Source organism: Danio rerio, chromosome 24, assembly GCF_049306965.1.
Source record: "Danio rerio strain Tuebingen ecotype United States chromosome 24, GRCz12tu, whole genome shotgun sequence".
NCBI lineage: Eukaryota > Metazoa > Chordata > Actinopteri > Cypriniformes > Danionidae > Danio > Danio rerio.
In genome coordinates, this window is record NC_133199.1 from 1430001 (window position 1) to 1453203 (window position 23203).

Here is a 23203-nt window from a genome sequence, read left to right on the forward strand (position 1 = left end):
GCTGGCCTACACAGAATCTGAAACAGAGCAGAATGACCCGCTCAGCCAGACCCGAAAACAGTCTCACCCTATTTATCGCAGTAAGGTCCTGTAAGTGATGTTCAGATTGTGTGTTGATTTGACTGTGTATAAGCGCTGCTTTATTAAACATTCATAACTTAATTAACTTTGAAGTAAAACCATATTGGGCTCTAATTCAACAATCTAGACGCAAAGTCTAAAGCGCATGGTGCAAAAACACTAAGGTCATGGCTGAATCCACTTTTGCTATTTTAAAGATGAAAGGATATGATTTGTGCCTTGGCACATGGACTAACAGGACTGTGCTTATTCTCTTAATGAGTTCTGGACATGTTTTGACCATAATGTGAATGAAACTAATCAGAGTCTTATCTCTTATTCCCTTTAGGAGTCGGTTGCGTTGCTCCATGATGCATTTGCTATTTACATGGCGGACTTTATAAGTGTAAAAACATTGACATTGTAAGAGTAAAAACTGAACGCTTCACTAGCGAGAACACAGTTAAACAGAGCATCTGCAGCGCGAGGATAAAGAATGAGCCTCCTCCATTCAGCCTCTTTACTTTACTCTTTACTTTACTCCTTCACTTTGGTGGAGTGAGGAAACGGTGGAAACTCACTCCACTGAACACATCCATCAGCCCACATAATTAATTTCCTTTGGTAAGTGCAAAGATTTGCATCAAAACTATTTCTAAATTCAGTTCTAATCTCCAGCAAAGGAATAAATGAGCAATAATAATGAAGTGTGCTCAGAAAACGGAGTTATATCCAAACACACGTCCTGTTCTTATCCACATATGCTGATGCAGACGTCTCCAAAACCCCACAGGTGGACAAATCTACACTTGTCATTATTAAATAAACATAAATCTGCAGGTAATCAATAATACTGCTAATAATAATCACATTATAAAAATGCAGATTGTCATGAATCAACTGAAAAAGCCCCCCCAAGGTGAAGAAGGCGTGGAGGCAGTGCTGTTTATATTGATGTAGAAAATCATTTTAATCCTTTAATTGTGTTCATCTGTAAAGATATTTGTGTGTTGCTGATCATCCTGTCTGTATTCAGCAATGTGTACGTGCTTGGACCTGCATAGGCTCATAACCAACACACACTGCTCAGGACATTAGAGCAGCTTTTCGTTAATCAATGGCGAAGTCTATTTCAGTTGCTACAAGTAGCAACAATGCGCCTTAACACACCTTCTTTATAGACCAGCACACCCAACTGTCCACAAAATAGATTTGCTATTTAAACAACGTAGTGCAAAACGTGAAAATTAGGGCTGTGCTGGCCTGGAAATAGCAAAAAATCACGCCAAACACATCTTGTGCCGTATTGCTGAGGGTGTATGTTTCCATTGTTTCTGATCGGCTTCTTCTCATCAAGAAGAATGTTACTGATGTCTTTGTTACGCTATTACTCATTTTACCCCTTTAAAGTGAGCAAATAATGACAGAATTTTCTGTTTTTCATCAGAGAACATGCATTTAGAGTCATATGGTGCCAATATTATTACTGTTTTGCAATAAACAGCAGCAAATGACATATTACAATTAGTGCAGCCGAATAATTAAACATGATTAATCACATCCATAATAAAAGTTCACTCACTTGTTCATTCATTTTCCTTTGGCTTAGTCCCTTATTTAACAGGGGGTGCCACAGCAGACTATTCCAGCATATGTTTTACTAATTTCCAGCTGCAACCCAGGACTGGGAAACACCCAGACACATTCACACACAAACTCATACAACACGGCCAATTTAGTTAATCAGTTCCCCAATCAAGCTCCACACAGAAATGCCAACTGACCCAGGCGTGACTCAAACCAGTGACCCTCTTGCAGTGAGGCGACAGTGCTAACTACTGAGCCACCGTACCCCCCCCCCCCCTTTTTTTTATTTAGAAACGATGCACACCATTTCTTCCTTATGATTTGAACTCTTTTCTTTTTTGTACATCAGGGAATCCACTAGTTTATTATGCAGCCATAATGCAACTTTCTGAAAACATCCCAAATGGGGATTTCAAAGAAATGAAAGTGTTTTGAGGCCGTGTGTGTGTCTGTCTGTGTGTGTGTGTCTGTGTGTGTTTTCTCTTTCAAACTGCAAAGCATTGGTGCTGAAAGTCTACATTAAAAGAGCAATAAATCACCAGAGATTGTTTCTGCACCTCAAGGAAACTCGCAGCATTTCCAGCACTTTTTAAAGCGACTTTCTGGCCAAACATTTCTACACTCAAAAAAAAAAAAAAAAAAAAAGAAAAAAGACGTTTGCTGTTTGTTGATACTTCTTATTTAAAATCAGCTGAAACCACCAACCCAGGCTCATTCTGTTTCCATACCCCTGTATATATTTCTGGAGAGTGTCGAATGCGTTCCTGAAGCTACATTTTTTTTGCAGTTTTTGTTTTCTTGAATTCACCGAAGGATGCTGTGTACGCTATTTTAGATCTCATTTTCTCTTGCCAGTGTCATTCGCGCCTGCTGTTCTTGCGTGAACAGAGGCTGCTGTTGACTGACTGACCGACCAACCCACCGTCCTCCCTCCTTAAGCCCAACCGATAGTGTTTTTAAAAGCAATCCAGAAAAAGAAAAGACCTCGTCTGATTTTTACCACATGTTCCACTAATATTTTATTAAGGCCACTTTAAGTACAACGTACTAGTACAAGGTGTGCCCCCCTTTTCCCTTCAGAACGGCCTTAATCCTTCGTGGTATAGATTCAACAAGCCACTGGAAATATTCCTCAGAGATTTTGCTCCATATTGCTCCAATCTCCCGTTCCACCACATCCCAAAGCTGCTCTATTGGATTGAGCTCTGGTGACTGTGGAGGCCATTTGAGCACAGTGAACTCATCGTCATGTTCAAGAAATCAGTCTGAGATGATTGAGCTTTATGACATGCTGCGTTATCCTGCTGGAAGCAGCCATCAAAAGATGGAGACACTGTGCTCATAAAGGGATGGACATGGTCAGCAGCAATACTCAGGTAGGCTGTGGCGTCGACACCATGCTCAATTGGTAATAATGGACCCAAAATGTTCCAAGAAAATCTCCCTCACACCATTACACCACCAGCCTGAACTGCTGATACAAGGCAGGATGGTTGCTCGCAAGGCATTTTGATGCTCGTCTTTAAATGCAGCATATTGTTTTAAACATGTCTACATGCCTTAAAGTTGCTGCCATGTGAATGGCTGATTAGAAATTTGCCTTATTGTGCAGTTGGACAGGTGTGCCTAATAAAGTGGCCGGTGAGTGTGTGTGTGTGTGTGTATATATATATATATATATATATATATATATATATATATATATATATATATATATTAAAAACTGCTTTTATTCTAGCTGAAATAAAACAAATAAGACTTTCTCTAGAAGGAAAAAATATCAGAAATACTGAGAAAAATTCCTGACTCTGTTGTTAAACATTAAGGAATAATGTGTAAAATCTAAACAAATTCCCAGGAGTGTGAATAATTTTATCTTCAGTGTAGACCACACAAGAGAACGGTTTAATTTTGTATAACATTTATTCCTCCTTTCTTGAAAAGCGAGTGCATTGAAGCTGATTTGAAGAGCGTATTTTGACAATGAGTGCTGATAAATAGGAGGCGTCACATATCTCACGTCTTTGAATAGATGTGTGAGGATCTCGGCTGGAGTTGTCACATTGATCTTAAAACAGCTCCGTCCTCTGTGTGTTTCCCTGCCGATGCTATCTGAATTGAACAAATGCGCGTCTCTGTTTTATTTCAGCTCGGGCTTTCATCTGCGCCGGGCCCTTATCTGCGCACACAGAGGAAAACGGCAAGTGTTGTGACATTTATCTTGCTGCGTATGTCTTCTCTCTTTATCTCCGCCGTGAAGATACTGTACTGTAAGTGTTTAGAAGAGCAGGAAAAAAACGAAGAAAATGAAGCTGAAATTAAGTGCAGACGGCCGAGGTTGTGGTTCCTTCATTGATCTCCTAAATGAGACGTGAAGCGAGAAGGAACACGAGCATCGTCTTTTTTTAAAATAATATTTTATTTAAAATGTTATGCTTTTCCAAATCCACTTGTTTTCGAAGCTCAAAAACTCAGGGTAGTGTGGACGGAAGGCGTAGCAAAACGTCAGCGTTTTAAAACTACGCCATATTAGTGTAAAAGGGGCCTCACTGAAAGAGTGGTGATAAAACAAAATGCTATTGGATGTTTTTTTTTTTAAAGGGGAGGAGCTTATGTCTAAACATCAAATAAAAATGCGCATTCACGGGACCTTTAAATGAGTGGTCCACTACGATATCATACTTACACATGCTTATTCCAAATATACACTTGTCAGATGTTAGTTTAGAGAGCAGGAGTGAGGTCCTCTTCATTTTTCTGTCTGATTCAGGCAGCTAATGCTACTGACAACTACTCTAACAGTATTTACACAGCGCAAAAGCATGCATTTGTAGCGTGACGGGATGACATGGAGCCAATCCGCGAGTCACAGCACATTGTTAGCTGGCCAATCAGAGCCTCTTGAGAGTGGGCCTTTCAGAGGAACTATGAAATATGACAGTGGTTCTCATGTTAGTTGAGTAGCTGTGTATAATCAAATTAAGGTATATGAAAAAATAAGGTGATTTTCTACAAATGAAGCATGAACACACAGCGCTTTGCATCTTATAAACACAACCAAGCCTTAAAAAAATACACTGTGGTCCACCGCTTTGACTCTGATCAGTTTGTGGGGATAATCACAACCAGTTTGGTCACGGACCTGATTTGTGCACGATTGTTTTCTCCACCGCAGCTCCTGGCTTCCCTGCCCTGTGCTCCATGATGAAAGCTAACAATCGCAGTCACTAAATCTCTCTTGTATCGCACATTTACACACTCCTGGAACAGCTGGAAAGTGTAACCCAAGGCACGTTTTGATGCATGCCATAGTTTGGGGCCGAGGACAATTCCTAAATCTAGTTGATTGAATTCAGACTGCGCTGGGAAAAAAAACGGCTGCGCATTTCACTGGAGACGTTTAGATGATCGACCCCATGCAGCGGCTTTGAAGACCGGAGCAAAACCAGGATGATTTGATAACAAGAGCAGAGATGAGGGAAAGAAAGAGCACAGAGTAAAGCGGGAACATACAAGGAGTTCACATACAGGAGAATGCAGTGATCCTTCATGTTGTCTTCGGCTCTCAGGCCTTAAACATCGGCAGAATTAGCGGAGCCAACAACATTCATCTTGCTGACGCTTCTCTAAAGTCCAAAAACTCTGCTCTGAGATTTGAAAATAAATAACTAAGTCACATGTTGATGTTTTTAATGCATTTGAGTGGATGATTTCTTTTACATTCATAAGCCGCTTACATGAAAACATTATCAGCCAAAAACAGGAAACTTTTGATGTGTTTGTTTACATCACAGGTGTCAAACTCGGTTCCAAAAGGGCCGCAGCTCTGCACAGTTTAGTTCCAACCCTAATTAAACACACCTGATCAAACTAATAGAGTCCATTAGGCTTGTTTGAAACATACGGGTAAGTGTGTTGGAGCAGGGTTGGAACTAAACTGTGCAGGGCTTCGGCCCTCCAGGAATTGAGTTTGACACCCCTGGATTACATGATAATGTAGTTTTGGGGATTGAAAATGCAAACAGGTTTCAAAGTGCACATTATGAAAATGCTGCCATCGCATGCCACCCATATAAACAACCTATACGGGAAAATTTGAAAATGATGACATCATGTATGTGCATAGTGCATGCAAGGTTTCTCTATGATTTTATACATACAGCATGTACAGTTGAAGGCAGAATTATTAGCCATCCTGAATTTTTAGCTTCTGTTATTTTTGCCATGATGACAGCACATAATACAGGACTAGATATTTCACTAGTATTCAGCTTAATGTGACATTTTAAGGCTTAACTAGGCTAATTAGGGTAAAGTTAAGGTAATTAGGCAAGTCATTGTATATCAGGGGTTTGTTTTGTAGACAATCCAAAACAAATATTGTTTAAGATGGCTAAAAATATTGTCCTTAAAATGGCTTTAAACAACTTAAGAACTGTTTTAATTCTAGCCGAAATAAAACAATTCAGACTTTCTCCAGAAGAAAATATATTATAGGAAATACTGTGAAGAATTTCTGAATCTGTTCAACATCATTCGGGAAATATTAGAAAAAATCTAGTAATTGTATATGGTTTTATATATTTTAAAGGGAAGCGTGACTAAATAACCACAACAATGGTAGGCTAAAAGCACTTAATACAATATAATAATAAAAAATAAATGTCACCAAATATACCTGGGCACCCAAGTAAAGTCTAAGTCTATGCGCAAGTAAAGTGTGTAATGTGTGTGAAGCACTGCATATATAGGAGCATATCACTATCTTTAAATTGTGAAGTTATGATAATCATCATTTACTCACCCTTCTCATATTTAAAACCTGTTTGAGTTTCTACTGTTGAACACAAAAGAAGATACTTTGAATAATGTTGGAAATGGCCATAGATTTCTATTGTATTTTTTTCTTATTATGGGTGACAATGACTACCATTTTACAACATTCTACTAAATATCTTATCCTGTGAGTTTTTAGAAGCACTTGAGGGAGAGTAAATGGTGAGTGCAGTTTTATTTATGCATGAACTCTCCCTTTAAGGATATCATTTTTACCATAAAGAGCATCCGGTTGTGTCATACACCAAGAAACACTAATCATGAAAAGCGCTCACCGTTGACTCACGCCAGGATGTTTTCTTGGAATCAGACGTACATGAGTTTCATGTAAACGCTGTGAACTCCTGATCAATAGTGCTAGTTCAGAGACGAAAGCCTCGTGCCTTCCTGATTTATTGCTAATGTCAAAGAAAATGTCATGAAAGGTCTAAAAAATGAAACAAACATACACAACCCGCTTTAATGAAATGAAGAGCAAAACAAACGGTGCTGTCCGTTAGCCATATTGATGGGTCTTATCAGAGAGACAGCAAACGGCGTAATATATAGCCAAAATGTCATCAGTCCAATCAGCTCTGCCATCTTCTCCACCAACACTGACTGACGGCCACACAATTAATTATAGACCATGGCAGACCCTCGCTGTTCACCGATACCACATTTATTTATTCCTCTCAGTCTCTTCAAACAACAGGCTGCAGATCTGATGGAGCTACAGTACAGTGAGTGTCTTCAATAGAGCAGTTTTACACACTCTGTGCATCACTATGTTGGCCAGTTATTTTATTTTTTTAATACTAAGTAACCCCATATATGATATTGAGTCTACAGCATATTTCAGAAAATAAAATGCATATTTTAAGACTGATTTTGTCATTGTGCTTATATATGTGTGTGTGTGTAAATATATATATATATATATATATATATATATATATATATGGTAGTATCAGTAAATTATTTTTAAAAAGCACCATGATTTCCACAAAAATATGAAGAATATTTCTGATGCATCGATGTGGCATACAAAAAAATCCCATTAAAAGCAGTAATTTTATAATATAGATTTTACTCAACGAAATAAATAAATGAAAACAAAATAATGAATAAATAAATAAAATCAAATAATAAAAATTAATGTGAAAAAATTATAAATAAATAAAACAAAATAAAAGTAAAGTAAATAATTACAATTAAATAAACATAAATAAATAAAATAAATAAAAAATAAATGTAAAAAATGAAATAAATTAATAAAAATAAATAAAATAAAATAAATAAATAAAAATAAAACAATTAAAAAGTATGTCAAATGCATGATTTTTATTATTATTTGTAATTTTTGTAATTTATTTTGTAATATAATATTTAGTAATACATTTTTAAAATGGGTAATAGTTAAAAAGAAATATTTTTTTCTAGTAGCAACACCATAAAGACCACCACATAAACCTATTCACTGAATTTTTGTGCTTTTACACCAGCACAACACTTACAGTCTACAATGAAAGTTGCGTGTAAACAAACTTCAATAGCAAATAATGGGTGGGGCTTAGTTTCTTCCACAAAGCATTAATTGGATGGTTGTGGTTTGCTATTAGTGGATCTCAACATGAGTGACAGCCTGATCCCGCCCACACACCAGTAAGCACCAATCAGAGATCTAAGGAAGTGATTGTCCTCCAGCATTATGAGGACACATTAATTGGATGAAGGGATGAATATACAGTACATTCTATAATAAAAATAGCAGTGGGCATGATTTAATTTAACATGGAGAGCAATGTGCACATAGAAACCATGGCTACATTAATCAAACCATGATAACACAGAACCATCCATAATTTACCTGTGGTTACTAAGCTCTACAAATACCACTATAGTTACTAGGGAAGGATAATGTCAGATTTTCCTAATGAGGTGATGCATTGTTCAAGACTGTGGTAATTAGCATGTGCACTGTGGTGAGTGTGCTGTTTAGGAAGGTTTGATTGACAGCTGCGCAGATGGCCAGAGTTTAGAGAGAAACATGGTTGAAATGTTCTGTTTATCATCAGCATTAAACACACACACACACACACACACACACACACACACACACACACACACACACACACGCGCGCACACACACGCGCACACACACACACACACGAGGGTCATTGTTAGAGAAACACACCTATTACAAGCATCTCACCTAAAAAATCTGGACACACACTCTTTGATATTAGGAGGAGATTTGTGAATTGTGTAATGTCATCGTTAGATCGTAATTCTGTAAAAACTATTGTTGATGCTATTAAAGCATTTATACACATATGAGATATCTGATATTTGGAGAAGGGTCTGGATGCAGACCTGGTGCAATCTCAGACTGCATCAAAGTGCAATCTCAGCCTGCATCATAAAGGCTGTACCCAGATACTATTGGATATTTGGCGATTTCGTAATCTTGTATCTAAAAGTTGTTCATTTTTTCATCAGACATATACTGTGTAGACTACTTTTCTACTTCAAGATGACAATCATATCCCTCTGATTAGTTATTGTGAGAATTGTGCCATTATGTCCGACCATGCCTTATTATTAAAGGGCCACAAAACACTCCTGAAAGTGGGTGTGTCCATCTTTGTTTAGGTGGGAGTGTCGGGGGAGGAAAAGGGGAAGGGGAAGGTGCATACAAATTTGCATAAAAATGGGAGTTTCCGTTTGGGCATGTGCTGATTTCCACAGAGGCAAAACAAACACAGAAGCAGGGGAGAAAGACAGTGACTGTGTTTATATGGACATCAGTAATCAAATTATTTGCCATTTTCTTAATGTGTGGACTTCAACTGGCACTTTTATTCAGGAACATTTCATGCATGCCCCCCAGACAAACTAGATATTTGATTTGAGGAACTGCTGGAAGAGTTTTAATGGAATGTTTGGTACCCCAGGGCTTATGGGAGAAAAAACCCTCTGCATATCTCGCTAACTTAGATGCATGCGGTAGGTAGAAGCCGCGCCCATTACACGAATCTGGGTTTTTTGTGCGTAAATTTGATGTGCGAATGAAGCGAGTAAATGTGCACTCGTCTTTTTATGCGTGAATAACAAGATTTATTAATGCATGCAGCGTCTGGTGTGAACACAGAAATGCACAACAGTTCCAAAAAAACTGAGTAGCATTGATAAGAAAGTGTCTGGTGCATACAGAGAGGAAAAGAGTGCGTCCTACAGGTGGTTTGTTAGATATCAATGCAATAACTTCCCTTAACATTATCAGCCAAACAAGTACAAAACCCTGCACAGCTCATCTTCCTCTCTAAAAGCTTCTCTGCTTCTTACCTGTAAGTGTGAGCAGATTAGATCCCTTCTTGAGCAGAGCGTCCAAATCCACTCCCAAATGCAGGCCGTCCTCAGAAACATTCAGCTGGCTTTTTACTGCCCTTGTTCTCATTCCCCTGCAGATTTGGAGTCTTGTGTGCGCATGGATGTGTGTAAAGGACTCTTCAAATGGCACACGATGACACAGCAGCTCTGTCATGTGTCCTCATGGCCTCTCCTCTCGCCCGCATGTCTTTCTGGGCAGCACGACACAAAGGAGATCAATAATGGAGCAGTCACATTGCTCCTGTTCAACTCCCTCTGCATCTTGCTCTTCATCCACCACATCCCTTGATGACTAACAGTGTCTGACCTTATTTATAGTGGCCCACACCAGCATCTGAAAGACAGACCACAGAGAGAGTGTGTCTCAGAGACAGCTGTAGCATGTAGATTTACAGAAATCCTTTAATGCTTTTTAAAAACATTTTCATCTTCCTTTAGAGCATCCCTGTTCCTGGAGAGCCACCTTCCTGCAGATTTCAGTTGCTACCCATATCAAACGCACCTGAACCAATTAATTAGGACCTGAACACTATGTGATAATTACAGGCAGGTGTGATTGATATGGGTTGCAACTGAAATCTGCAGGAAGGCGGCTCTCCAGCAACAGGGTTGGCCACCCCTGTTTTAGAGTATACTGATGCTGTTTGAGCATGAGAGATGCAAACATACAGAGCACTACTTCTGAATGAACTCAAACACCTCAATAGTAGTCTTGACTGTGCTTCTGGAAACAATTATATCTCAACACGACCAATTAAACAATTATTGTTCAATGGATCAGTGTCTAGTTGAGATGTGTGATGGGCCGTTTTCATTGAGCAGTCCGGGTTGGTATAGTAGTTTGCATTTATTTCTGTTTCTATTATCAAAGATACCAAAATGGTGAATATTACAATGTTCCTCCATTGGATATACTCTTCAATTCAAGCTCATGATGCCACAGTATGTGCTCATATATGCCAGAATTATAGAAGTGCATCTTTATTGTTAACTTTGAAGCTCAGACCTGCTTCACAAATGGCCTGTTTCCACTGAGTGGTACAGTACAGTAAGCATTCATTTCCATTTCCATTGTTAAAAGTACCACTAAACATACCACTATGTGGGACCCTTTCCTAAGGGTATAGCACAACAGTATAGTACCTAAAGGGTTCTGTTTCCACTATTAAATGGCACCTATGATGAAAATCATCTTTTGTAAGCTGTTTGGACATAACTGTGTGTATGTGTAGTGTGTCTACAGTCATTTTGGGGTAATATAAACATAATAGGTCTCTTTTTTTAAATTTCCTGATGGTAAAATAGAATCCAAATCCCTCCCATTTGCAACGTGATGTAGGAGTGCGGGTTTCCCCGCCCAAGAATTGATTGACAGCCACGTATTAACATGTCTACATTGTAGGTATGGAACGATAACCGTTTCAAGGTATACTGCAGTTTGGAAAAGTCAAGGTTTTAAAAACCACCAAAATTTTCTGTAACACCATTCCTGAGGTATGAGTAAGATTTTTTAGTTATATATATATATATATATATATATATATATATATATATATATATATATATATATATATATATATATATATATATATATATATTTTTTTTTTTTTTTGTACAACAGTATCTCCAGCAGAAAACATATCCAAAGATGTCTTGTAAATTGTAAAGTAATCTGTGTTTTTGAAACTAATGAAGACAGCAGGAGTCAATGATTCATTTGAATTTTTTTAGCCTGACATGTTTACTGCTCCGAAATATTTTAAATCTTTGTCAAAATAAAATATATCGTGTTCAAAGGGAAAACAAGTTTTGTTTTTTACCCAGACATTTAAAAAGAACTTATTTTAGAGCAGTAATCACAAAACCGTGAAACAGTAGCACGTATAGTAGTGGTCCTCAACCACCGGGCAGCGGACAGGTACCGAAGTGAAAGTGTAGCAAGAAGAACGATCGCTACAATATTGCTCAGTGGTGGTTGTTGATAGTTTAAAGTTATAAAACAGGTATTATAAAGTCCAAATCAGCAGAGCATTTAAGGATTGTGCATATATGTGTGCGTGCATCGCTAAGTAAGTACCCGAAATCATTGCAATATGTATCTGTATGGAGTTTCACATAATCATACTCATTAGGGCTGTAACATGCCAATGCATACATTTAATCCAGCTATACGGTTGTATTATTGTTAATATGTTCATCAGTTGAGATGTTTGGCACAGATGTTATGTATTTGATGCATATAAACCTTGATTAAAACATAATCCGTGCAACTATCGCATGCGCACTGAGTTGTTCATGATTAACCTGGATGCACGAGTGCAGAGCACCCCCCCCCCCATTTGTTTATATATAATGAGTAGAACATTTTTTTCTTGGCATAAATTAATACAAGTACTAAAAGTTGACATCAGTTTATGGTGAATTTAATGAAATCAGTCTTCAATCACTCTCACAGGAACTCTGCATATTTCGAGTGAGAACTGGAATTCGGTGCTCATTCCTATTGGTGGTCTTGCTTAAATAGTGGGCCTTGAAATGATCAGTGTGAAATGAATCCTCCACACATCCCGCCTATGACACTTTACAGGAATGCATTTGGGCTTCTCTGCTTTTGTTCTGTGAAAGATGATGACATGCATGTCAATTCTGCCATCATAAATATGGACTTCTTAGCACAGATAAAAAAATGATGTGGGCTTTTACTGCATTCTGGAACGCATTTCAGATCCTAAAGTCACCGCACACATGAAAGAGGAAAAAACAGACAGTGGGTTGCATCATTTGATTGACAGACATAACAATCTTACTTTGCAATGCCCGAGTAGCCTATAAATAACTTATTTACAGATGAAGGATGCAGGATGCAGAAGAGCAGAGGCTGAGCGTGAACTTCAGACGTTTCGCTTTGGTGCGTTTGATTAAAGGTAACCTGAAGGAGCTCTATTGCGTCTTAAAGGTCCTCCAGAGGTCTTTCCTTTCATCTGCATACGGATAAACAAAAGACGGCGGCGCATTTCTGTTCGGAGGTTAAGTGTGTGCTTCCCCGGCCTTGATCTGAGACAGACGTGTGTGAGCATCTCCATTAACAGTGTGTTTATGTGTGGGAGTGAGTTCGCAAACATGCTGCATCCATTACAAAAGACTGGAGGATTATATGGTGGATATTGACCGCGGTGCTGGCAGTGTTTCAATGTCTTAACTTTACAGCTCTCGTGTGCTGGTCTACAAGCATGTTGGTTGTGCCCTAGTTGTATAGATGCCAAATATTATTGATTTAAAATGCAATCAGATCTACTGTCTGCAAGATTATACTGTAAATATATAGACCAAATAATAATGTGAGCGCTGTTTGTGTTTGGTTGCAGTGGTGCTCCCAGTGGTTGTTAGCTTGTTGCTAGGATGTTTACCAGGCTGCTGCTATCCAGTTTTTAGCAGTTTTTACTGCTGTATGGTTGCGGTAGCGGTAGTTTGGTTGTTGCTAGGCGGTTACCAGCCTGCTGCTATGCAGTCTAGGTGTTAGGACTGCGTTGTTTTGTTTGTGTGTTTGATTTTGATTCTAGTTTGGGGGTGTGCCTTCAGCGCAAATGATGCTGGTCAGCGCCCTTATTTAAACCCCGGCAGAGAGTTTGTCGGGGCCGCTGTCTATTCACTTGGCAGATGGCCAGAGCCGCGCTCCTATTTGGGCATTATGCTCTGTTTCGCATCCATACACTATTACTGACAACATTTACCACATCCATATATTTGCATTTCTCACTGATTGAACATACTGATGCTGATATTTTGATTATATAATTTAAATTGAGTTAAATAAATCTTCTTTTTGATTATACTTCTCCTTGTCGTCTCCCTTATGTTACATCCCTGAGCCAGGTGTAACACTAGGGCTCGACAATGAGGACTGCCTGATGGCCTGAGACCAGCGCTTGGGACGCTGGATAGTATGGTTTAGTGGCTCAATAGGGTATAAGCAGAGCTAGTGTTTCTTCCCACACTGATAAACTTCTGGTGAACAGTTAATGTGACTTTTTTCAATTTTTATGGTTCCTTTTAAAGCATCGATGTTGTAACGTAATTAAAATACAATTAGTTAAATAGACTTTGACATGCATTTAGTTGCTCAAGCATAAAACGAGACAAAAAGCCGCTTACTCGTACACAACCGTCAGAATCGGCAGGATAGCACAGAAGCTCCATTGAATACACTGGGGTAAAACAAATGCTCATATTATAAAGACATGGCGAGGGAATGTAATTTAATGCAGTGCTGCTTGTCATTCTGAGACGCACTTTATATCGAATATCACTCAGGCAGTGGAGATCGCTGATTTATACAGAAAATAGAACTTAAACACGCTGATTTTGTAATGGCATACAGTTCACCGGAAGTGCTTAACCCAGGTTACCAACAAATTAAAAGTCTTTTAGCATACTTCCCCATATACCCTATAGCAGAGGTGTCCATACTCGGTCCTGGAGGGCCGGTGTTCTGCATATTTTAGTTCCAACCCCAATTAAACACACCTAAAGCAGCTAATTAAGCTCTTTCTAGGTATACTAGAAACATGCAGGCAGGTGTGTTCAGAAAAGTTGGAGCTAAACTATGCACGAAACTGGCCCTCCAGGACCCAGTTTGGACACCCCTGCCCTATGGGGTCAATCCTGCCTTGTCACTAAAGTTCTGTCTCCTGAACACTGTAACATAGGAGTCACCAAACTAGTTCCTGGAGGGCCGGTGTTCTGCATATTTTAGTTCCAACCCCAATTAAACACACCTGAACCACCTAATCAAGCTCTTAGGTATACTAACATCCAGGCAGGTGTGTTCAGGGAAGTTGGAGCTAAACTATGCAGGACACTGGCCCTCCAGGACCGAGTTTGGACACCCCTGCCCTATGGGGTCAATGCTGCCTTGTCACTCCTGAACACTGTAACATAGGGGTCACCACACTTGTTCCTGGAGGGCCGGTGTCCTGCAGATTTTAGCTCCAACCCTAATCAAACACACCTGAACAAGTTAATGAAAGTCTTACTAGGTATACTTAAAACATCCAGGCTGGTGTGTTGAGGCAAGTTGGAGCTAAACCCTGCAGGGCACCGGACCTCCAGGGCCGAGATTAGTGACCCCTGCTGTAACAGGTAAAAACAGTCTTCAAAGTGATCATGCATATTAATGAAGTTGCACTGCATACACAATAGAGCACACAGATTGGTTTGAACCAAGTCTTTCTCATGAATTAATGCTGCCTACTCAGAGACGTCACAATGCACTCGCCGGTACAGACATCCACTCTCCACACTGGAATACATATAAGGATCTAATCAGCGTGACGCAGCTTTAAAAATTTGTTTCAAACTGGAAGAACGAATTTGCTTAAAATAACAAACGAAACAACCAATTTTTACTTTTTAGTGAGATATATGTGTTCTAACAGTGTTTTTAGCAGTGTGGGACACATATATGACTGTCAACAGCTCAAAACATGTGTTCTGGTGTTTCGTGACCCTTTAAAGTTGTTGCTAGCTGGTTGATAAACTGTTGCAGTGTACTTACTAAGATATTTATTTGAGAGTATTTGTTTTGAGCTGCTTCTGTCTGGCTATAAACCTAGACATATCAAAAAGTCACACTTTACTAATGCTGAAACCATGTTTGTGTGGTTAGATGAGGATAGCCACAAAACGTTGTATCCAAAACACTGTTCCCCCCGTTTTAACATTCCTTTGAAGGCGCCGTGACACTGCGATCTGCTCATTTACTTATTAATCTGGTTCTACATTTATTTATTGTGTGGAAATAAATTATACAGCAGAGTTGCCTTTTTCTCTGCCAGATCTGATTCTGTCAAATCCAGCAATACTTTGATCAGCCGTTAATTGGTGAAGAGAGTGAAAACAGGACGTGTGTTTGGGCTTTGTGCATGCAGCAGGCATACGGGCCCCAGACTGGATGATTTATTTGAATTCTTGCCTTTATGCATGCTTAATTGGCAGAGAGGAGAAATGGCTAATTAATGCTGCTGGAGTGATTAAGGACACGAGGGCCGCAGCTTTCAACCTGTCAATTAAACAGGCCAGTCATTGGCGTCTCTCCTGACACACGGAGAATAATCCTGCGCTGCTTAAGTCTCGCTGACTGATACGTGTCAGTGCGAGATTAGTTCGGGAGACATTTCCTTTCTGCTGAGTTTGCTCAGGGATGTTATTTCAAGCTAACTGAGAATAGCACTTAATTTCCATCTGTTTGCGGAGCTGAAGTAGATTTAAGGGTAAAGCCTCTTCGTGTTTCAGCATTTGTCAAATGAAGGCAAAATGAAACACGAAGAGCTGACAAAAGTTTGATCACACCTGAGAGCAGAAGTGAAGGCTTATGGATCCTTTTTTGAAGACAAGCATGTTTTTGTGTGATATAAGCAAAACTGGGTCTGACACACACACTGCGTTTGACTGAATAATGGAGAGGAGGACTGATCAGTTTTATTTACACGCACTTGTGCATTTTGGAGCAATTATGCAAATGAGTCATTGAACCGATTCATTGAAAGGGACAGTCTGAAAATGAAGCAAACTTCTCATTTCAGCATTTTAATGAGGTTTTAAATCAGAAAAGCTATTTAAAAAATGAATAAACGACCAAAACCCAAAACTGCTTCAGCAAATGTACTGATACACTAGCATTCCCAAAACATTCATAATCAAATATACTTTGTTGATTTATATATATATATATATATATATATATATATATATATATATATATATATATATATATATATATATATATAGAGTAGCAGTGCGATATGGCTGTATATCGGCACTGGTGGGGGCACTAAGTCACGCCTCCCACCAGTGCCGATATACAGCCATATCGCACTGCTACGAGTGTGATATTAAGTTTATACAACAGTTTGACTGCATAATTGTGTATATAAAAACAAAATCAAACATAGAGAGTCTCAAAAACCCTTTTGTATGTGGAACTACTTTCTTCCGCCTTGGATTTAAATCATAAGCTGACAGTTAAACAGCTGAGCAAGCATCTTCTAAACTTTAGATCTGTAGTGTCTCTGCTTTTTGCTGGCTGTATGTGGGGGGAGTAATACACAAAGGGTAAAGAGGCTGTACGGGTGCTGATATTACTTAAATATATCACAGCTATCAGCCAATCAGATTCAAGAACCAGACAGAACTGTTGTGTGTGTACATACATACATACATACATCCATACATACATACATACATAAATGCATACATACATACATACATACATACATATATATATATATATATATAAATAAATATAGGTGTAAATGCAGACAAAAGCTGCATAGAAAGTGTACTTGCTCCTGCGGTTCGTTTACTGGCAGTTAAGGCCACTACCTCAACCATTAGATCTTTGCACATTTCTAGGCACTAAGTTTTGTTATCTGAAGATAGTGTACTTGATGCTTCATGTTTACTGAATATTAATGCCACCATCCCCACATTAATCATAGCTGTGCACACTTTCTAGTGCACTCAAATCTGTTCTGGTGTAAATCTAGATAGTGTACTCGATGCTGCCTTGTTACAGGCAGTGAAGGCCACCATCTCAATCACTGCCATCACAGCTGTGCACACTTTCTAGTGCACTCAGTTCTTGTATTAACAAAGCTGCACAAATAGTGCTATTGCTTGTTTACAGGCAGCGAAGGGCACCATCTCCATCCTCATCACAGCTGTGCACACTTTCTAGTGCACTCAGTCCTGATGTAAAGAGAGATTCAGCTGCACAGATAGTGTACTTGACGCTGCATGTTTACATGCAGTGAAGGCCACCACCTTCACCCTAATCATAGTTGAGCACACTTTCTAGTGCACTCAGTTCTGGTATAAACGCAGCTGCACAGATAGTCTACTTGCTTGTTTACAGGTAGTGAAGGCCACCATCTCCTCCCTAATCATAGTTGTGCACACTTTCTAGTGCACTCAGTTCTGGTATAAACGCAGCTGCACAGATAGTCTACTTGCTTGTTTACAGGTAGTGAAGGCCACCATCTCCTCCCTAATCACAGCTGTCCACACTTTCTAGTGCACTAAGTTCTGATGCAAATCTAGATGCAGGACAGTTAGTGTACTTGAGGCTGTTGTTTGTTTACTGGCAGTTAATGCCACCATCTCAAGTCTAATCACATCTGTGCACACTTTCTAGTACACTCAATTCTGCTCTGGTATAAATGTAGATGCAGCCAAACAAGATAGTGTACATGATGCTGCTTGTTTACAGGCATTGAATGCCACCATCTCCCACCCTTATCACAGCTGTGCACACTTTCGAGTGCACTCAGTTCTGGTGTAAATGAAGATGCAGCTGCACAGATAGTGTACTTGCTTGTTCAAAGGCAGTGAAGGCCACCATCTCCACCCTAACCACATCTGTGCACACTTTCTAGTGCACTCAGTTCTGGTTTAAATGAAGATGCAGCTGCACAGATAGTGTACTTGCTTGTTTACAGGTAGTGAATTCCACCATCTCCTTCCTAACCACATCTGTGCACACTTTCTAGTGCACTCAGTTCTGGTATAGACAGAGCTGCACAGATAGTGTACTTGATACTTGATGCTGCTTGTTTACAGGCAGTGAATGCCACCATCTCCACCCTCATCACAGCTGTGCACACTTTCTAGTGCACTCAGTTCTGGTATAGACAGAGCTGCACAGATAGTGTACTTGATACTTGATGCTGCTTGTTTACAGGCAGCGAATGCCACCATCTCCACCCTCATCACAGCTGTGCACACTTTCTAGTGCACTCAGTTCTGGTATAGACAGAGCTGCACAGATAGTGTACTTGATACTTGATGCTGCTTGTTTACAGGCAGTGAATGCCACCATCTCCACCCTCATCACAGCTGTGCACACTTTCTAGTGCACTCAGTTCTGTTGTAAATGAAGATGCAGCTGCACAGATAGTGTACTTGCTTGTTTACAGGTAGTGAAGGCCACCATCTCCACCCTAACCACATCTGTGCACACGTTCTAGTGTACTCAATTCTGGTATAAATGCAGCAGCACAGATAGTGTACTTGATGCTGCTTGTTTACAGGCAGTGAAGGCCACCTTCTCCACCTTCATCACAGCTGTGCACGAACACAGCTATAATTACAGTCTCCATGGCGATGCCATTATGATTTTTTCCTCCTCTGTTTTTGGAATTGAACATTTGTAGTTATGACCATTATCTTCAACAGGGCATCTGCCTCCACGCGCCCTCAAATGTAATTTTCGCATAGGCAAGGACATCAGAAAATAACATCTGTGTCGAGCAATTTGCAATCTGTTTGTGTTTCTCTCATTTGTGTTTTATTTTGCTGTGAATTGTGTTTAATGGATTGCTGGCTGTATTGATAATGGATACGAGTCTCGCAGAACATCATTCTAGATGTTTATATCATGCTTGTGTAGATCTATGATGCACTGGCTATAAATGCATACATCAACAGCTAGTTTTCTGCTATAATAACTGCTACCAGTGTGTTTTCATGTCTCCATCTCTCCCCTAACACGCTTCAGAAGGAGACGTCTTCAATAATTCAGATTGTCAAGTCTCGTGTTTCATAACAAACCTCAACAATGTTTTCTAAAGAGGGGGAAATCAATACTGCGAATAAAGCAAAGATTATTCCAGCGTGCTTTACTAGAAAATAATTAAAATAAGTATCGATATTCTTTATAATTGTGTAATTTTGTGAGTGTAATTAAGTTGCTTGCAATTTATGGGTGAATTATTTTAACCCATCCAACTTTATATAAACTCACTGGCCACTTTATTAGGTACACCCGTCCAACTGCACATTATGGCAAATTTCTAAAAATAAGGTGGCCGGAAAGTGTACTTAACCACCAAAATAAATAAGTAAATATTTCAGACTTTTTTTCTTAGAATTTAATAATTGTAAAGTCACATATTTAGCTAATTAGCTAATAATTTTAATAATAATAATTATTATTTGTCACCAATATAAACTGAGCAATTGAAAACATAAAACATATGCTGGATAAATTGGCGGTTCATTCCGCTGTGGCGACCCTTGATAAATAAGGGACTAAATCGAAAAAGATAAATGAATATTATGTACTGTCATCATGACAAAGACAAAATAAATTAGATATTAAAACTACTGTTTAAAATTTGGGGGCTAATAATTTTGACACTTTAACTGTGTGTGTGTGTGTGTGTGTGTGTGTGTGTGTGTGTGTGTGTGTGTGTGTGTGTGTGTGTGTGTGTGTGTGTGTGTGTGTATGTATATGTGTATATAAATATATATAAAAACAAACATGACTCCACATAGTGTTTTTATAAACAATCTCATGTTTGTCTTTTCTATACTTCAATAAAGTAAAGAGAGTTCAATTATCAGGACAAGTAAAGCCAAGACTTTTACTGAACACAAAAGAAGAGACTAACAATAGACACCATGAATGTCAAGCATATATGTTAAAAAATAAAATAAAATAGCAAAGACATTTCTCTGAATATCTTCTTTTTGAGTGAATTCTCCCTTCAAGACTTTGAAGGTGAAATAAGAGCAAACTGTGAGCATAACATGTTCCACAGGGCAGAAATAAACATGTGCACGTCAGATTTCAGTGTTGATTACAACTTATGTCCAATGCTCAGTCAAGCAGAGTTTTCTGAACCACAGCAGAAACTAAAGTACGCTACAAACGTCAGCTTGTTTAAAAGACGTCCCTAGATATATATATAAATATAAATTAATGCCCTTTCACTCTGAATAAATCAAGCTGAACCCTCATTTTGAAATAGAATTTTCCTTATGCAAAAAACACATTGTGCAATTCTAAAAATAATGCATGTTAAAAAAAATACAAAATAATATGCTGCGATAGTATTTTACAATACTGAAAATACATATGGTTCACATTATACATTGACTGTAATAACGCATCCAACTGTTAAGTAGCAGTAAGTAATCACATGTTTAGCACACTTCAAACACATTTATGGAAGACTGTATGGAAACAATAAAAAAAAACAATAAATAAAAACTAAAAAAAATAAATAATAATAAATAATAAAAAACTATTAATAAATAAACAAAACAAAAACTTAAAAAAATTAATAAAAATAAAAAACTACTAAAATAAATAAAACAAAGCAACAAAAAATGAATAAAAACATAAAATAGAGAATAAAAACTATTAAAAATGAATAAAATAAAACAAAAGCTATAAATATAAAATATACAAAACAAAAACTAAACAAAAACAAAACAAACTATACAAAAATTAAACAAAAACAAAACAAAAAAACTATAAATGTATAAAAAAAATAGGATTTTTTAATTTTTTATTATTTTTTAAATCTATTTTAAGGTCAATATTATTCGCCCCCTTAAGCAATATTAGTTTTGGATTGTCTCCAGAACAAACCACTGTTATACAATGACTTGCCTAATTACCCTAACTTTACCCTAATTACCCTAGTGAAGCCTTTGAATGTCACTTTAAGCTGAATACTAGTGTCTTGAAGAATATCTAGTCTAATATTATGTGCTGTCATCATGATGAAGAGAAATTAAATCAGTTATTAGAGATGAGTTATTAAAACTTTGGGGAACAATTGGGGAAAACAATATCCAGGAGAGCTAATAATTCAGACTTCAACAGTAGTTGTGTTTTATTTTCTGTAAGCAGGAAAGTTGTAGCCTTTGATCTGATACTCAACTAATTATCAAGCTAGCGAAGAGTCCAGATTCCTCAGGGAAACTAATGAGTGAACTCTTGAACCCTGAACTGAGGCCAAAGGGTGAGCGCAGACACAATAGAGCTGTTTGTTTACAGCACTTCAGCCTCATGTTGCGTCTGTTTCTGACATCTGCTTCAAACGGTCCACAAAACATCTTTCATTCACTCTCATTTACTCATCACAAGCTGTGTTTACATCCACCTACTTTTATGGAAATTTTGGAATATTGCGTAATAAAAAAGGATTAATAGAAATTGCATTACACACATTCAGTATCCTGCCAAAGTACTGGGCTACCACCAGCGACTTTTGCACTGAGCGATCTTTCTAAAAGGTATGGAGCAAGTGCAGGGTTAATACTTTAGGGTGAACTACTGTATACCTTCAATATACAAACATATAAACATGGAAAAGATGCAAACAATATTCAGAACAATATTACTTTTGGAATTAAAACACCAGCATTAAAAGTATGTGTTTAACAAGACCTCTTAAGCACCAAGCAACAGCTTGAACTTTTTTTGTTGAGTCTTTTCTGAAATGACGAGCTATTTAATATCAAGTAGCATGTTCAATCTTTCTTTCTCTCTCCAAGTGAATCTCATACTGCCTATAATGTTGTCTACACATACTGTATATGTGACGTAGTAAACCCAGAGTGGGCCACTACGAGGTGTGGGAGACCTGACCCCACAAATAAACCCACCAAAAAATAAAATAAAAAATAAATAAATAATAACAATGGGAAAAATCTAAAAACAATGATAAATAAGGTGGTATTTATTTACGAAATACAATCCAGTGCAAAAATAAATAAATAAATAAATAAATATATAAATATATATATATATACATACAAAAAAAAAGTATCAAAGACAAATATATACAACACAAAAACAATCAAAGAAAAAAAAGTTAAAACGTAACCACTGTATACAAGTATGCACTTACAAGAACACTGCTCACAGCTCTGCTACAGCACGCTTGCACACCAGGTAAACTGACCCTGAGCTGGAGTCTGGGGTCCCCCTTTATACGCCAGAGTCCACCTATCGATTGGCGCCAGCCATTCAGGTAAGCACTTAAAACATACCACCAATTTGAATACACCTTAATTTGCTGCCCTAATTTGCATCAATCAGTGTCTAGCAATGATAGATTTAGATTCAGTTGCTAACAGTTTGTAGGTTTCACCCCAACAGCCCCGTGTTTCTCTGCCTTGACCTTCGAGGGACGGCTCTTCCTAAAACACTTTCCTTTGTCTCCCTAAAAAATGGTCTCAATTAAGGAGAGGCGGAGATTGGAGGGTTATTTCTATAGATGAGGGACAAACAGGAGGAAGAGGAGAGAGAGATGAAATGAAAGAGAGAGACAGAGAGAGAGAGAGAGAGAGAGAGGAGGTTTGAGAGAAGCCACAGGGGTGAGGATTGAAAGTGGAGAACGTCCCAGAAGGTCAGGGATAATTAGAGACACTTTAAGACTCAATGCACCACACCCGGAGGACCAACACACACACTGACAATGACACACACATACACACAACCTCACACACACACTAAAAAACACACACACTCTAGCAAAGACACACACACAGAACT

General features: G+C 38.4%; 1 protein-coding gene across 8 annotated transcripts in view; it reads right to left on the bottom strand.

The window, feature by feature from the left end:
* The window catches only part of nrp1a (neuropilin 1a), a 453654-nt gene that overhangs the window by 178277 nt on the left and 252174 nt on the right, over window positions 1–23203 (bottom strand). For 4 of the 8 annotated variants that reach the window (XM_073940102.1, XM_073940101.1, XM_073940100.1 and 1 more), the window contains exon 5: window positions 9811–10189. The exons of the other annotated variants lie outside the window; for them this stretch is intronic. In XM_073940102.1, the coding sequence (XP_073796203.1) occupies window positions 9811–9891 (81 nt within the window). In that variant the 5' untranslated portion in view covers window positions 9892–10189. The remainder of the gene's footprint in view (window positions 1–9810; window positions 10190–23203) is intronic. 8 annotated transcript variants of the gene reach the window in all.